Raw genomic sequence first — 17,784 nt, 5'->3', positions numbered from 1 at the left:
ACAGTGATATTTTGAACGTATGACTCACATTCATCTTTCTCTCTGTGTCTCTCTCCAAACATTAGACTAAATATGATTTCGTTTAGTCAATATGATCAGGTTTAGCTGCTGCAGTAACTTTTATTGATTTCTTTGTTTCTTTTGGCCACTGCGGAAAAATAGATAACAGCTCAAATTGTCTTCTATAAACACAGATTGTTGACATATTAATACTAATTCCAAGTAAAGGCCAAAGCTGTAGTTTGGCTTTGGCATGTAACATGTAGGTCAATAATAAATATAGTTAAATGCAAACCTTGGGACAAATCTTAAAAATATATATAAAAAAACCTTTAGAGATTCATTTGTAAATGAGAAATGAACGACAAATAACATACATTTGAGCTCATTAATATTTCCTTATAAATCATCTACCAGTCAATTTACCTGTCAGTAAACAAACCTTGATTTTTGAAACTCACACAGACAGTGACTCTACAGATTTGACTGAAAACATAAACTACTTTCTATCTTCAATTTGGTTTGTTCCACATATTTATGCTGCATTTAGCTGAAATACTCAACATTATTATTATTATTATGGCACAGATCAGCTGCTGAGCTATACCATTCTTAAACATATCCTACATATCCTCAGCCATGATGTGAAGATCAATCCTGGATTAGTCAACAAGTGACATCTATAGATTCAAATAAAGCTGCTTTATTTAAGTTGTCGAGGGTCTGTGGCCTTCTGGCCAAAAAAACACTCTTGATTCATAAGTCATTGTTACATGACCACTTACACTGTTTCAGTTGGCCAATGCAGCTACAGCACAACCTGTAACTCCCCTAACCACAAACCACAGTTACATAACAGAGATCAAACGGGGGAAGATGACGGCTGTGACAGACCTTTAGGTGGACTGAACTTTTCCATCTGTTTTATGTACTTATAGTTACCCTTCAAATGCCTAACCATTGAGCAATAGTAACACAGCATAAAGATACTGACCGACTTTGCAAACTCCAAAAACATCACATGATTTTTGCTCAAAGGAGGACCTGCCTCTTGGCAGTGTTTAACTTACCTCCAGCTATACTTTCCACCAGGAGGCAGCTTCCACAAGTAATAACAGCCAAATGGGTGGAAAATGAACACCCTGCAACCGACAAGCCTCGTGCCTTATGCGTTTAACACTGAAAGCCAAAATCTTTATTTGTATAAGTTAATAATTAACAACTCATATTTCAACTAATATTTTAAGTATATTACAAAGTAAATGTATACCCTACTCCCCAAATGTGATGCAACTCTAAATCTTTCTCTGAAACTGCCTTTGAATACATTTTTGCCTTTTAGCCAAGTTTTCTGCAGTATGTGGTCAGTCCGTCAGCAGTCATTTGGTCCAATAAAGACTGTTTTTTCTCTCTCTTTCCCTCGAGTCAAACCACAATCCCTCTCGGAGTCAGTTGTCTGCTTCGGTAATGGAAAAGGAGTATTTCTTGCTAATTCTTGCTAATTCCTTTTCCATCCATGGTGGGGCACAAGGCGGCGGTCGCAGTTCCTTGTGAGGCTTTCCTGCTTCATCATGTCATACACTTCATTAACATCGCACAGTTTATTTTGCTTTCAAGTTAAGTTCAAGATGGATGTTACTAGTTGGAGACTGTGATAAACAGTTTTGACTGTAGGGCACAGACTGGGATTTGCATGTTTGGGGAAAAACATTTCTCTTGGTCTGAGGACACAAACTGAGACAGTTGCACCCCAACACAAAAAATGGACACAAGGGAACAAGACTGAGAGAGAAAATGAAAGATGAACTATAAACATAAGGTATAAAATAAACAAAATGTCACTTTCTGCCTATTCAGCTACATTCCCACTGCCTCGAAACCATTCATTGCCATTTCCTGCCTCTCCAACAGATCTTTTTACCAGACTTCCTCATTCTCTTGTCCACCTGTTCTCACTTGCCTCATCAGTCACACCAGCCTAGTCAGGAGCCCAGGCAGCAGGGGAAAGACACAAATTCAGCCGGAACGGGCAGACTGGTGCAGTTCAATGATTTATTGCACATAAAACACTGGAAATAAATCAGCAAACCAAATTTCAAGGTAATTCATCCAATAGTTGTTGAGACATTTCAAATAAGACCAGGAATAAATACCTCAAGGTGGCACTAGAGGGAAAACTGGGTAATCACAAAAATCAGAACCATCCTGTGAGAACCATGAATGTCTGTACGAATGTGTGTGTCAATGTATCTAACACTTATGTTGAGTCAGGCGATCACCAAAATCAGGAAAGCTTTTAGACTGCCAGCCCATATCAATTTTTTTTGGCACATTCAGATTGTATTCACATTGATTTTTGAAGGTCTGGACAGCATAAAACCACATGAAGTGTGATTTTTTGCAAATCAGATCCAAGCCACATTTGGAGGTTGTTTGAAATTTGCAATTCCAATCTGATTTCTGCAGATCTGTCTCAGTCCAGATGCTCTGGTCGCTCTTATCAGATTTCAAAGCGTCTTTTGAGTCACTTGAGCGCACAATGACAATGTCAAATCCAGAGTGACAGAAGTTCATCAGAGTGGCATGCTGCTACAAGCAGAGCGGTACGAAGGACAACACAACTGTCGAGCCACGCCATCAACCACCACCGCCTAGATCATTAGCACAGCAATCCATGCAGATAGGTTGGACATTTCAATCTGATCACTTGAAAATGTAAGGGCAGACAGTCTGTCTTAAAGATGTGATTTGAGAAACAAAACTGCAGTCTGAACAAAGTCTATGGTTCATCATCTAGGTGCCATGAATGTCTATACAAAGTTTCACAGCAATCCGTCTAATAGTTGTTGAGTGTAGAAAGATCGTCAGCCTGACAGACACTGGTGCTAGCATGGCTATAAAAGCAATTTCCACTTCAATCAGTCCAGACAGTTGTTACTTATTGTCCACTGCCCTTATAAAGAGAAGGTGAAAGGCTTTCACAGCATGACAGTAATGCCCCAAAGGAAGATGCTGGGTAGGGGTTGAAAGAGGATCCATGAAGAATGAGAGGTATGCACTGTGGGACTTAACCCTCATGGATGGCACAAGCTTCTGCCCTCCCCCTGTTTACTTGATTACGGGGGACAGAAACCACATAACACTGGGTAGGATTACACATTCTGAAAGAGGGAGCTCCACTGTGTAGTCACTGATGTTAGCTGAGGGGATTATGTATGGTACACAGTAAGGTGACTCTGGTACGTTCTGTTACTTCACACCAGATGCTCCATATTTTGACATGTTGCCACCAAGGTCCCAGAAGAGTTGTTGTCTTTCCCGGCTACACCTCTGAACTCCCATTGGCTGTTGTCTGAAGGAGTGGGTGTGGTTCTCAAAGTCTAGTCTCCCACTTGTCAGTCTCGTTGGACAGGAGGTACCGTAGGAAGGCATGTTCACAAGCCCCTCCCTGCTCCATGCTCCCTTTTACACACAAGCAGACCCAGCTTCTGTTATGGCAGGGGCTGCACACTGGCATTTACAAAACAGCTGCGGCATGCCACTTTCCCTGACAGCACCTCCCTGCCTTCTCTGGAGACAGACTGGCAGGAGCTGAACTGAGCTGAGAGCAGACTGTAGTGGACTGTCTGACAAACACACCCTCACATCAGCAAAACAAAGTGGAAGAAACTGCTGAGCACATGTCACAAGGTAAGCTCTGGTTTAATATTCATCTCATATCTCTCCGTCAGTGGAGGACTGTTGGATTGGATAGTTAATCAAAGTCGGGATGCTGAATGTTGACCTTGAAAGTCTTCGATCCGGGAATGGCTGATCTAAATTCAGGGTCAGGAAAGCTTTTGACTCTAAAGTGATTTAACAAATTGTGTAGAGTGGACCTCTGAGCCTGTGTTGAATATTAATCTGACTTTCAGGAGAATAACTTTTCAAAGATTCAATGTTGAATTTCATTTACATTTTATTGCACCTAGTCACACATACTCCACAGAAATGCTCTTAAACCAACACAAACACACATGTCCACGTGAACATGCAGACAAGGCAGCCCACTTTCTATTTTAACCTTGCCATGTTAACATACCACAGCTTTCTTCCTTGCGTGAAGCCCCTGGCAGCTGTTTCATCCTATGAGCTTTGGCTCCACATGCTACACAATGAGTCTGAGATGCCACAATGCAAATCTGACCCTGTTGCTGTTGGACTACGACCAAGACAACTCCAGTGGTCTAAAGTCTCAAGATAAAAACATACAAACCGAAAAAAGATCACAAGATTTGAGGGATTTCTAGGAAGTCTTTATGGAGACAGTGAGTGAAAAATGTGAGTTTGACAGAAAAAAGAAGAGACAGACCAGGAGGGAAAAGGGAGCTTGAGTCCAAACAGTTGGCTTTGGTTTCTAAATCAACTCTGAACAGAAGACAAGGCTGAGAGTTATGCACTGGAAAAAAACTGTGGTCTGTACAGCCAAAAAGTGAATGAGAGGAACATTTTTTTTCCCGGAACAGAACATAGGCGAGGAAACATGTAAATATACATACTGTACAGACAGATGGGGAGGCCCTGAAAAAGAAAGCGATAGAAAGTTATAGATGGGCAAAATGCATGGGGAGAGCTCTGTGTTTTAAAGTCTAATGCAAGGTCTCAGGTTCAGGATTATGTTAATTGTCTGACATTTTAGAAGAGCACACATTATAGTGGTGTCAAGTGGGTGGGTGGCTAAGACAATGGGATAGAGGATCCAAATTGACAGCTCTGCAAGTGAACCCATGAAAACAAAAACAGTCAAAAATGTATGTGATTCCGTGAGTTATGAAAAAACTGTAGGGGCTCTGTGAATCTGCACAGCAGTTCGTTAAGCTAACATTGTGATGATAACAGGCGTAAAACAGCAATGCAAACATGCTGATGTTTTGCAGATACAATACTATGTTCACTATCTTATTTTAGTGTGTTAGCACACTAATGTTTGCTAATTAGCACCAACCACAGTGTATAGCTGACGCTGATCAGGAGGTCATTAGTTGTGCAGGTATATGGTCATAAACTAAAGTGTGGATTCAGTTGGAATCTTTCTGATTTAATGATGGTGCTCTATCAAATTAAAGTTATTAGTATTCATCTTGGAGGGAGGGGTACACATTTTCATGGCAATCCATCCAATATTTTTTTAATGGTTTTTTGAAGATGTCTTGGTGATTGTCATTTTGACACTAGACTAAAATTCAGGGCATCAAGTCTTCATTCAAGTAATCTTCTGGAGACCATAAATGTCAACGAGAACTGTCAAAGATTACATGGGAACCTATTACCTAGTTGTTGAGATATTTCAGTTTGAACCCAAATGGTAGACCAACCAACCAACACTAGCGCTGTGCCGTATGTGCGCCATGTGTAATGAGCACTGCAACATATCTTGGTGATATGATGGTGGTACAATCAGTGAATAAACCAAATGTTAACTGCTTCTTATGAAATATGATATTGATGAACCATTAGTCCTAATCTGAGGTTCTAGCATCTATCATTGCTCCATTGGGAGGGCGCTCTTCTTGCCGTGTCATGAGTTCATATTTAATTTGTGGCTTTGGTAAAGAATGCTGTGGATAGAGATGTTGTGATTATGAGGTTTGTGCTGATGCAGGAAGTCCAAAAGGTCTGTGTGTGAGAAGGGACACATTTACCCAGAGGAGGAGAGCGGCTGTTGTGGGAACAGAAAGATGAAAAGAACTAAAGATGCTAAAAGCTGTCAACTGAAATACAAGTTTTAGCTGGATACAAAGGAAACCTTGATTTTGAAAAATGTGATTCTGATGCTTGACTTTGGATTGAGTTCAGTGTGTGCAGAGCCTGCAGTACTGTAGCGTTCTGCAGTACTGTTTGGCTGGGGCCTGTTTGGGGTAAGGCAAATATTTTACGTTTCATTTCTTGGGTTTCCTGTGAGGTGGGCCTACTGCTCCGAGCATACACAATTAAAACCTGTGCCACGGAAATGTGGAGAGAGTTAGGCAATGACTCTTGGGAATTGCCCTAAACCTAACTCTGCTATATTGTTTCCTCTGTGGTAAGTACGTCTATATTTATATATAAGAAGCCTGTGGGCTACAGCAATTTGGATTTCACTTTGTTTGTCTGAGAACAGGCAATAAATGGTCTAAAAAATGTTTCTGTTGCTGAATGTCAGACATACGGAAATTGAAATTTTAATCAGATGGTGCTGGATCTTTTGATATTTGCACAAATATTAAAGAAATGGTTCAACATTGTGATAAATACATTGATTCACTTTCTTGTTGAGATATACTGCTCATATCTGTATGGTAAATAAGAAGCCAGGAGATGGTCAACTTAGCTTAGCATTAAAATTGGAAGCTGTGGAAAACAGCTAGCTTGGCTCTGTCTAAAGGCAATTACAAATCAGCCAACCTCTTAGCATTTGCTTCATTTGTGCACATGCCAAACTGCAGTTGAAATTTTATTTGAGCTTGTGCCCTGGAGCCAGACCAGCTAGCTGTTTCTCCCTGCCAACAGTATTTGTGCTAAACTAAACTAACATCTCACACCTGTAGTTTAACAATTAGTTTACAGATTTTAAGTGATTTCAATTCTCTCATGTAACTCTCAGTGAGAATGTGAATAATTACTATAATAAGTAGTAATACTTTTTACAGAGCAGACATCTAATCTTGAGATTAAACTCTTGTTTTTTTAAAATTCAAAGCATGTATGTAAAATAATTTGTGCTTGCATTCTGTTGAACTGCAGCCAGCAGCTTGCGTTCTCTACTTGATGACCAAGCCAGCAGTGAGACTGATTAAGATGTCTGCAGTAACAGGTGCTCTGCTGTACTTTGCTGATTGACTGTCAACGGTGAATACAGCCTCTGCTTTCAGTCAATATTTGGCTCTTTTGTTAATCTTAATTCCTCTGTAGCCTCAGCCCCCTTAGTTTGTCTGTCTACCCCAAGGACATTCAACTGAATGATCTTCTATAAGTTAAAATGAAGACACTTCTCTTGACATGTACTTTAGCTTTTACACCCACATGTATAGGCTAAATTTAGACTTGTCAGATCGAGTGCTGAAAGATTCCTCTCATCATAAAACCCCACTGGCATAACAACATATATACTGTATCGGTTTCAATGTAACATATGTATTATGTTTCTTTGAAGGCACCAGTACAGAACATACACTGAGGAGGCTTTCTGCTATGACGAATCCATTTTCCAGATCAAGAAAAATAAGCTACAGTGTTTATATAGGTGGGGTTTAGGTCAATACGGTGAGTCTATAGTTACCAGGGCAGACTCAATAGTTTTTTTTAGGACCAACAGAAATGTGTCTCGAGCAAGTTTTGAAAATGGTTGAGTAAAATTAAATCTGTCCTGAAATGTCACTTAGATTTGTATTTTTGATTTTTGAATTACAATTATCACATTTTTACACTACATCTTATCTGCCCTTGTTTTGTGTTTCGGCAACATTTGGGAAATTTGGCTTCTTTTGCTTAATAGAAAAAAAATCACGTTTCGTGAGCAGGCATGCAGTTATTTCTAAATGTCAGGTATGGAAAAAGTATCAATTTAGATCAGTACCAAATCTCAGGAATCAGTGGCAATAGTATCAGAAAATGTCAAATGTACAGAGCATGTCATTATAGCTTGATTCCCACTGTAATTACTTACATTTTCTTTGTAATATTTTCACATCCTATCTGTTAAATTCCACCCATCTGAAGGCCAACATACTGTACCACATTACCATATGTAGCATGTATCTTTGACTTCAACTGTGCATGTACCAATCTCAGTGCCTACATCTTAAAGTTGTGAAAATGTGCGCATCCATGGATGTAATTTCCAGATTTGTTGCTGTTTATTGCCGACCATCAGACAGAGTGTGAATGATGGAGCTCAAAATTCCCAGCAGGGCCATTTGGTGGTGTTTGTCTGTTTACTGCATAGCTGACATTGTTTGGGGCTGCGGCTCAGTGGCTGTGGTGCCTCAAGAGGACAGCAAGCCACAGAGACTGGTGGTCAGGAGAAAGGAACATTGGGGGAGGGAAAGAGGTGAGGGTGGAAGGGAGAGACAGTGAGAAAAGGAGGTAAGGGAAGCAATTACTACCTAAACTATTCTACTATTATACATCAGTGTCACAGGGCAGTACAACCACTTACTGTATAAAACAAGCACAAACACTTCAAGTAAAACACGAGAGAGGAAAAGAAAGTTACATTTAGAGACAGTTCAGTAAAAGTAAACCACAGATCTGAAAGAAGACTAGAGAGACCTAGTAGGAGTCACAGAGAGCAGGAAGGGAGGAAAGGAGTGAGTCAGAACAATGGTTGTCTGTATTTGTGTCTGTAGGAGTATATTTTGCTCCGCTGGCCCTTCGCTGCTAGGCTAAAAGGTCTCAAGCTATTTTCAGTTCTCATCCTGGATGGCAGGGCTGTAATCAAGTGAACATCAGGCCTGCAACCGTTGAATAATAGCAGCCTGATGTATGGAAGAAATGAAGCAGTGAGAGTGTGAGAAAAACAGAAAAAGGGAATGAGAAGGAATAACAGAGGAATTGAGAGAAAACACTTAAAAGTAATTGAATGTTTGTGTTTTGTGCTTTGCACTACATACAGGAGTACAAACAAAAGTTGCTGTTGCTTTCTAGATTGATCTTCCATCTGGTCATAAAATTAAGACTTAGTCTCCCATCAAAAATACCACAGCTAAACCTCAAGTGAATGTCAGTGCTAAAATTCATCTGTTTTCCCCTTCAGAAATCATGAATATGTTCATTATTTTATTAGATAACCTCGCAACATCCACTTCTGCCACTTGTAAAAATTCCCTAATGTGTTTTTCATATGTTGCTGGCTCAATTCTACCTACTATTTTATTTCATTTTGTTTTTTTGTCAGATACCAAAGGTCCAACCAGATAATGTGACAGCAAATTATTTGGACAACTGAAGACGAAAAATGATGGAAGCACAAAACGGTAAAAATAGTCCCTAACTTGACAGAATATTACTAAATTAGACATTGATGTATAATAAATGATTGTTTTAATGTTTACAGGAAACATCTTGCCTCATAAAACAACAGAGAATGGAGTTAAAGGAAAACCCCCATACTCAGTGGAAACCCCTTATGGCTTCCGACTAGACCTGGACTTCCTAAAATATGTAGATGACATAGAGAAAGGCAACACAATCAAAAGAGTCCCTATCCAGCGCCGAAGCAAGGGCCCCCGAGCAAGCACTCTTCCCAGGCACCTCAATCCTTCTGGGGGTGGATACCGTCCAAGCCCCTGGGGATCTACTGGAGCGCTTGGCCCCAGGTCCCGACAGTCAGACATCCATCATCATGGCTACACTTCTTGGGCAAATGATCAAAGGTCATCCCTTTCTCCCACAGGGCTCAAATCCCTGACTGAGATGGAGGCTAGAATCAAGGAGTTTGATGAGCAACCTCTTGGTGAGCACATCAGACCTCATCTCCTCCGTGCCTCCAGTCTGCCACTAACAGTACTGCTGAGACAGGGATCAGAATCCACAGACGATCCTGGTAGCCTCCGTTGTTCAAGGGATCACCTTGTGGGAAGAAACATCTCCTGTGAGGATGTCTTCCATTCCACAGACAGCCCTCGATCCCAGGACTGCTCAGGACTGTTGAGGCGCCTGACAGAGGCCCTGGAACGTGTGGGGGAGCTGGAGATGGAGATAAGGGTGATTCCAGAGCTCAGGGCACAGATCTGCATCCTCCAAGAGGAAAGAGAACGGCTCCGTCTGGACCTGAATTCCAATATCCCACCACTGTCAATGAATGGAACCACAGACCCTTACCCCTCTTCCCACTATGGCACAGCAGACATCAAAAGGCCTCGGCATGAAAGTCATATCATGTTTCCGAGAAATCACGAGGACTCTAATCCAACACATGAGTGGAGGACTAGCACAGATCTAGATGAGTTGCTGACAGTGACATCTCTGCAAGCTAAAGTAGCTGTGCTGGAGCAGAAGCTCCATGAGACCGGTCTGGAGCTCCAGAGGGCCTTAGGGATGTTGAAGGAGCAGCAGGAGGAGAGCAGGAATAATGATGGGAAGATTGAACACCTTATCAGGAATCCTGGTGTGTGGGTTCGTGCAGAGAGAGTGATGGTAGACCAGGATGGAGATGAGGTAGTGGTGAGATCCATTGAACCGTATAATAAAGGGTCAAGAAGTCCAGGTGCATTCATCCCTGCACGGACTGTTACTGCAAACGGACAAAGAAGTCGACAACAAGACTCTGTTGTCGATTCTATTGAAAGGACCCCTCAAGTGTCTGTTGGACCTGGAGACCCTTCAGATGATGGTATAGATACAGCTGTCATTGTCCACCACATCAAGAAGATCAAACGGCTCCTGGATCAGCAGTGGGAGTGTTTGTGCGCAGACCATCAGTCACAAGAGGAGGGTAGACCTCTAAAGCACCCAGACCCCAAAGTCAACTCTCTGCAGCAGGAGATGATGGGACTTGTTGACATCCTTACCTCTTACTATACCCAGCATGGACACAATGATGAAGAGAGGCTTGAAAATGGAGGTATTGTACATTATATCAGTCTAATGATTCAACCACATCCATTTTGAATGACTGTAATTACACATAGTGGAAAAAACATATGAAGAGCAACAATCATCATTGATGGTTGCCCTCTGTCTGCATCTGCAACACAACCACAATTATGTTACTGAAAATGACCGACTACTACAAATATGTACTTCAGGCTGAATTCAGACTTCATGTTCTAGGCTTCATGTTGAAAAGTAGTGCTCTCCCAGATTTAATCTTAATGTTGTGGTTTGGACATGGTTTGCCTGTTTGTTAGAAGGCAGAACAACGATGAAGATTAGTATTGATTTACATCAGTCTGATAAAAACTTTTAGTTGGGAACCTATTAGTTGACCTATTGGTTGGCCTTAGTTCATACTGAGGCTGGTTTTAGGTGTTTTGGACTGCTTTTATCTTTTAGTTTACTTTCCCTCTTAAGAGTATCAGAAATCCCTAAAATCAAGTATTCCATATTTCCGGTGTCCATGCGCACAAAACTAATGTAAATAGTAACAATTTCATAACTCATAGGTATTAAGAAAGACATTTTCATTTCAAACTTTGAACTTAAAACGTTAAATATCCATTACCTCACTATCAACCTTTTCATTTAATGAACAGGGATGTTGTGACTTTACTTTATATAGAAGTCAGTGCATGGAGGAGCAGTGTTGCCATTGAGGCCTATATGTGAGATGAGATTGTGGAACACTGTGTAGTGCAAAACGTGTGTAAAATAGAGCTTAATGTGTTGATGCTAACAGCAGTAGCAACTTCACAGCTGTATCAACACGGGAAACAGATCATGTGTGGACTTTGGCTGTTATTATAAAACCACAGCTCATTTTAATTTCAATAAAGAAACTCTATATGTCTTCAAAAAGTTGTTAAATGTGTTTAAAGTTGTATCTTCACGTTTGCCTCACAGCACCAAAGTCTTTAAAAATAGGTTTGACTGTAGGAGAGGGCACACTGTGATGTTCCACTGTCAAATTCAGACCCACATTACCTCTTAGATATAAACTGATGGCTGTTGTTGGTTTGTGAGAGTCTTCTTGTTTATTCTGACTGAAAATAAGTGGTTGTATACAAAAGAGATAATGATAAATGATGCATTTCATCAGAGAATTTAATGTTGTTGTTCTGCTGTGTTTAGTTGATATTTCATCATATCCTCTGTGTTTGTCTTCCATGTAGCCTCTAAATCCATCATGAGGACAGATGAATCTGCTGGGACGTCAAAAAGCCAACATTCTGGGGGTGTTAATGATGGGTCAGTAAATAACTCTCTCTGACTTAAGCAGCCTTTAGAGTTATGATTATTGCTTAAACCATTGGTTTTGGTTGAAATGCATACTAACTTGAGGTTATTTAAGCTACTGTTGTATGGTTCTGACTGAGAAAAACATCATAATTTAAGATTGAAGGACGAATGCCACTCCCTCTAAAGTTGTCAATTAGAGGAGAAAAGCGGTGCCTCCCATGTTTGAGCATGACTGAGTTCCAGTCAACATTTGACATTTTCCAAAGCCTCCAACAAGAGTTTATTTATTACTTCTAAGTTAGATTAGTAAGAAAAGATGGAAAAAGTGACTCTTTCCAGGATGGCTCCCTGAGGCCTCTGGGTATTTCTTTGATTTATATTACTACAATATATAACATCTGTTTGGTTGTAAGAGTGTAACAGACACATCTTCTATGAGTCACCACAGTGAGACTTGCACACAGGCATCACATTGAATTTGCTTTGATGCTTTAAAATGATTGGATCCTCAATACTGATCAAAATGCCCATTACCATACAATATGAATAATGGATCGCTTCCAAAAACCTTAATTTCATTTTAATGTCTTAAAATGAATGAAATCAGACATTGTGAGGGGGTAATGGTAGGTTGGCTTTAGTGTTGATGCCTAGTGCTTTAATGGTAATGCTACTATATATGTCAGTTTGGGGGAGACCAGCACAGACTCCCTCATTGTTTCCTGTTTCCAGATGACATAACTGACAACTAATTATGTTTTGAGAAGTTAATATTTTGCTATGATGGCCGTTCCTTACAGTACTTTATTCTCCAGCTGGTCCCTGTATGTTTAATATACTGGCAGGATGAGGGTTAAAATGAGTATTATGTGAACTTTGTGAACTGTGGCTTGCAAAATGAATCAGTGTCAATTCAGTTGCCAATATTTACCAGCTGATAGTTATAATTTTCTGGTCTGCTCTCATATTTTTCAAATATGAAAAAAAAAAGTGGAAATCTGGTTGGGCAGTACTGTGTGAACCAGAGTGAACAGAAGGAGAGCAGCATCAGCCCTAGGGAGATGGCTGTTGCCCAGGTGGATGTAGACTCAGAGAAGAGACGGATGGAGAAGCAAACAAGCCCAGACGGACAAATGACATTGGGAGGAGCAGGATCAGGGCAGACAGATGGAGGCGTAGCATCTGTGGAAGCCGAGGCGCCAGAGAAAACGGCCAAGATGAAACCACAGCCCCCAGGAGAACAGATGGAGGGCAGCTCTAGCTCAGAAACTTCTACTGGGGGCAGGTGAGAGGACCAGAACAACTGTCTTACCCGTATTTGTTTGGAAAATGTAATCGCTGTGTTTACTCATCAGGGAACAGCTCCTGTGTTTTCATTTAATCTCATGGGAATACAGTTTAATAATAATGTTATGAGGCAAAATTTCTTTCTGTTCTCTCTTTTCATTATGCATGCATGATTTTTCTTATAGGGACACTGTGAGTGCAGATTTTATGGCTGCTTGTCAGTTCCTCAAAGATCACATGGACAACATGGATAATCCCAATGATGACATGGTAAACAGTCTTGATTCTTCCACAGAAACTAATTAATTTAAATTTAAATTAAAACTGCCTATATTAATATGCTTTTTCTAATCTAATCTTTTAACTACCTAAACTTGATGTGATCTAAAAGCTGCACTTGTAATCACTCACTTCTATTCAGCTCATTGTTTTGGTTTTATGGCCAGCAATGTTAATGTTTTGATTCGCTCTCACTGCTGTCATCAATTTGTTTCTGGCTGTTTTCAGTGATAAGCTGCTGGTCTTTTTAGCAGCTAGAGACAGATATTTGTTGGTGGACTTCTAAGGAGAGCGAAAATTGGATTTTAATTCTAATGTTTGCCCTATCAATTTTATATGGCGATTTTATGTTAATGTTGTGTTTTTATAGCAAGTTTTAAAATGTGTCTGATACCTTAAAGATGAATATGTTATGATGAACATGTAGTCTACACTACATTGGACAAATCAAGAGAATCTAAAGTTAGCATACCTCCTATGTCCCCCTGTTTTTTCTAGAGGAAGGCCCTGGTCGTGGTGTTTCAACACTGGTTCAGTGTGGCAGCAGAGGAGGCTTCAGTGGCCAGCAGGTTAGCTGTGTACCTAAAAGAAGTGAAGAAGGTCGCACCATCACTGCTGGCCTTCTTGGTCAACCTGGCTGATGACAACGGCAACACGGTGCTGCATTACAGCGTGTCCCACTGCAACTACAGCATTGTCAGCCTGCTACTGGACACAGGTTATTGTATTGTGTTGCCAGAGCTTCTGTTCAAGAATTGTAGGCTTGTAAATACTGAAAAAGTTAGTTTACTTTTTTAAAATTGTTTTACAGGTGTGAGTGATGCAAATCTTCAGAACAATGCTGGCTATACAGCAGTGATGCTGGCCTCGCTGACAGCCCCTGATGGCCCAGGTGGCATGGAGGTGGTCCGCAAGCTAATGGAGCTGGGCAACATTCACATTCGCTCGAACCAGGTAACACAGCTGCTACGAACACAGCGTAAATGTATCATGGTCAGTTAATGTGCTGCGGTTTTTCAAGGTAACAAGTAGACTGAAGAACAGAAAATGAACAGTTGAGATTACTAGTTTGACTTCCAGCAATGTGTGCAGGTTGTTTTCCAGTTTTCTAAGTAGTGAAAGTAAGATTGCATTTAATCAAACAATTATAGACAATATTAAAGGGCTATTTTCCTGATTTTACACAGTGTTAGTTAGTTAGTTGCAATAAAAAGTAAAACAGTTGAAATAAAATTATATAAAAAAAGTTTGTTTGCCCTTCTCTAAAGACGGGCCTAACAGCTTTGCATTTGGCGGTGAGACACGGGCGAGTTGTGATGGTTCGCCTGCTGCTGAGCCATGGAGCAGATGCTAACATCCAAGATAGTCAAGGAACCACGGCTCTGATGTTTGCAGCTGAGAGGGGGCACACACACATCGCCAGGCTGCTGCTGGAGAGGAGCCAGTGTGACCTCACCCTGACTGACAAGGTGGGTCATAACCGTTTCATCTTCGATTTAACTGCCACTTATGTCTGGTCTGTAGTGTTGGTTGTTTATGATAAATAAAATCACAGTTCTCTCCAAAACACAGAACAAATCTACAGGTAGCAACACATTAAATGTAGAGTTCATATAATGACTCCAACTCAATTTCTGCTGTGAATATATTTGTTAACAAACTGGAATATCTACTTTTCTATTCACATAACTGAACACAAAAAGGAGCTTAGACCTATGAAAGCTGGAACGCTTTGACTGACACTGTGTGGATGTGGGTGGACTGACAGTCTGGATGGAGCTGAATAGAGCTTTTCCAGGATTAATCAGGGCTCCAGTAAAACAAATCTGCCTGGGCTGAGATGAACTAATCCGCTAACAGTACCTTATCTGCCAGTCTGAAGCCAGCGGAGGCAGGGAAGAGAGCAGAGGAGAGATGCAAATATGTCTTCTTCTTTTGACACAGTCTGCCTTTAAAGTAGAGCTGAAAATAAAAAAAATAAAAAAATCAACCACAGGCGCCCTATCTCGACTCTAAAACATGTTTCACCTTGAAACAAACTCAAATGATTGAACCTAACTAATTAAATCTTAACCCATTTATCTTGAGGTATTAAATGAAACCTTGCACACACTGTAGTTTTGTTATTTAATCTGTCTTCTGGGAGTCTGGGAGTTCTGCACCTTGAAACTATTCACATCAAAACAAGCCTAAAGCCTACAGCCATGATAACACCTCTGTGAGGCTGTACTTTGAGCTAAATGTAAATGTCAGCAAGACAATGACACTTTTTATATGTTTACATTACATTACCTGAGAAGTACATTACCTGTGGGTCCTCTTCCATGGAGGCTGCCATGTTTCTACAGTAGCCCAGAACAGACAAACTAAAAACTGGCTCTATGAGGCCACTGTAGTCTCTCCTTCACATTAGGAAGGAGAGGGTGAGCCGAGACAGTTGCAACCAGCACCTACACAGCTAGATGCTACTAAACCCTACTGGGGTTCAGAGGTTAGGGTTAAGTTTAACTAAAAGCCACACATGTAAACCTCATGGTGGTTCTAAAGGAAAAGTCAGCATCACCTTTGACATAAACATTAGCGTTAGCATGCACACAGGCTCATAATGACAATAGTAACATGCTGATGTTTAGTAAGGATAATGTTTAGCATGTTTACTATCTTAGTTTAACTTGTTAGCATGTTGACATTTGCTAATTAGTACAAATTACAAAATACTGATGGGGATGTCAATAGTTTTGAAGGTCATAAATCAAAGTTTTGGACGATTTAAATTTTGACCTGATTAGATGAAAGGTCAGGAGATTTCAAAAGTTACTCTTCATCCTGTGAGGAACATTTGTACCACATTATATTACATCCAATTATTGTTGAGATGTTTCAGCCTGGACTGCCCTCCCTAGAGCCATGCTGCTAGCATGACTAAAAATAGTTAGTTTTTAAGGAAGCCTGTGTCCCATGTGTCGAACTTATGGGTTCAGAATTTAAGATTTGTGCCTCATTACTACTTTCCTGTTTTGTTTTTTCTTGTTATCCCCCAGCGTGGTCGAACTGCACTCTCTATCGCCATGCAAGGTTCCCACACGGATACAGCCACCCTCCTGCAGGCGCATGCTAAAGCTCGAGCTTTGTAAGAAAACTGGAAAAGAAGCTACAGACACATGATCCTCTCACATATATTATCTGTCTCTGATGTTGTCTTTCTGAATTCTGGACATCTACACAAGCATTATCTCGAGTTTTGGATTAAATGCACCATCAAAAACAAGGTTTTATATCATCGGTGTGAGGAAGTTTAGATGTGTGTATCACAATTGCGGATTCAGCATACAGTTTTCCATTGTCTTTTCTGTTGATGTTCATAGTTATGTCTGATCTTTGCACATCCAAACAGCAGTTTAGCTTTGCAAACTATGCAATGAAGGAAATATTTATTAGTGATATGTTTATTGTAATCTATATGTTGACCTTTATCAAAAAGTCTGTGCTTATAAAAGGTTTCGCAATCCCAGGTGCTTTTATGGTTTTAGAGGAAATTACAGAATGCTATTTGCATTTTCGCTGCAGCTGAGCACTTTTCAAATAAAATGTGTGTAAAATGTACAAATAAATGCCAAATACTTGTCTGCATGCAAAACACATGAAAGAAAAACACATTTCTGGTGCCAATAAAGAAAACTTGTTGATTTTACTTACTAGTAATGACTATACTGATGTATGTTTTAAGAAAATGACAAAAACGAAAACTGATGATATTGTGGCGTTTAAAAGAGGCAAACTTGGTTCAGCCTACAGACACGTTCATCAGCTTTCTTGCTGTAGTGACAAATCTGACCAGCAGGTGGCATTGCTCCTCTATTTCACTAGTGGCAGCCAAATCAAATGCAGTAACACACATAAAGAAACAACACAAATCTGGATATTTAAAATATTGAGGGGATTAGATCTAATCCCTAACAAGTGTGACAAACAATTACAAATATGACGCCCATTGAATTGGACTAATTTAACTAAGATTCACCTGCAATCCAGCTGTATCACAGCTGTAACAACCCAGTCAGGGATAAAATCAGATGTGTTTGTGTGTCCTTTGTTCTTCTAACCCTCTGGGAAACAGTAAGGGGCAGAGGTTTAGTCTTTCTGCAAGGAGCTGAGATTATGTTGGTGAGATAAAACAAAAAGGATTGAGTAAGGAGATGCAGGGAGAGGTTGGATTTCCATCTGACAGAGCAAAGCCACCTCATTTCCCCTGAGGATTTTTTCCAGCCTGGTTGACTGACTGTCCTGCTGCTGTAATGACCCTGGGCAAATATATATAATCAGAAAAAGAGAAACAGATGGATAAATGGAGAGGGAATCAGC

The 17,784-nt window shown here is 40.4% G+C and overlaps 1 protein-coding gene across 3 annotated transcripts; it reads left to right on the top strand.

Moving 5' to 3' along the window:
• Positions 1-1,963: 1,963 nt before the first annotated feature.
• On the top strand, positions 1,964-17,117 carry LOC104927430 (KN motif and ankyrin repeat domain-containing protein 4). 3 transcript variants are annotated; one of them, XM_027285589.1, is made up of 11 exons: positions 1,964-2,100; positions 3,555-3,690; positions 8,915-8,993; positions 9,074-10,582; positions 11,790-11,865; positions 12,848-13,141; positions 13,329-13,413; positions 13,921-14,140; positions 14,234-14,376; positions 14,691-14,891; positions 16,464-17,117. In XM_027285589.1, the coding sequence occupies exons 3-11, from the start codon at positions 8,975-8,977 to the stop codon at positions 16,554-16,556; spliced, it is 2,640 nt and encodes an 879-aa protein (XP_027141390.1). In that variant the 5' UTR covers positions 1,964-2,100; positions 3,555-3,690; positions 8,915-8,974; the 3' UTR covers positions 16,557-17,117. The 3 variants fall into 3 exon arrangements, with proteins under 3 accessions (XP_027141390.1, XP_027141392.1, XP_027141391.1); XM_027285590.1 differs by lacking the exon at positions 1,964-2,100 and adding an exon at positions 6,763-6,867 and having other exon boundaries at positions 3,308-3,690; XM_027285591.1 differs by lacking the exon at positions 3,555-3,690.
• Positions 17,118-17,784: the final 667 nt, after the last annotated feature.

The sequence above is a fragment of the Larimichthys crocea genome, chromosome XII (genome assembly GCF_000972845.2).
Source record: "Larimichthys crocea isolate SSNF chromosome XII, L_crocea_2.0, whole genome shotgun sequence".
Classification (NCBI taxonomy): domain Eukaryota; kingdom Metazoa; phylum Chordata; class Actinopteri; family Sciaenidae; genus Larimichthys; species Larimichthys crocea.
Note: the sequence above shows the minus strand (reverse complement) of the source record. Positions and strands in the feature narration are given on the sequence as shown.

Bases quoted from the DNA above. Each gene is read 5' to 3' on its own strand.
- LOC104927430 (XM_027285591.1), top strand. The intron at 11,866-12,847 runs GTCAGTAAATAA...GAAAAAAAAAAG, and splicing joins TCTGGGGGTGTTAATGATGG to TGGAAATCTGGTTGGGCAGT. The intron at 14,892-16,463 runs GTGGGTCATAAC...GTTATCCCCCAG, and splicing joins ACCTCACCCTGACTGACAAG to CGTGGTCGAACTGCACTCTC.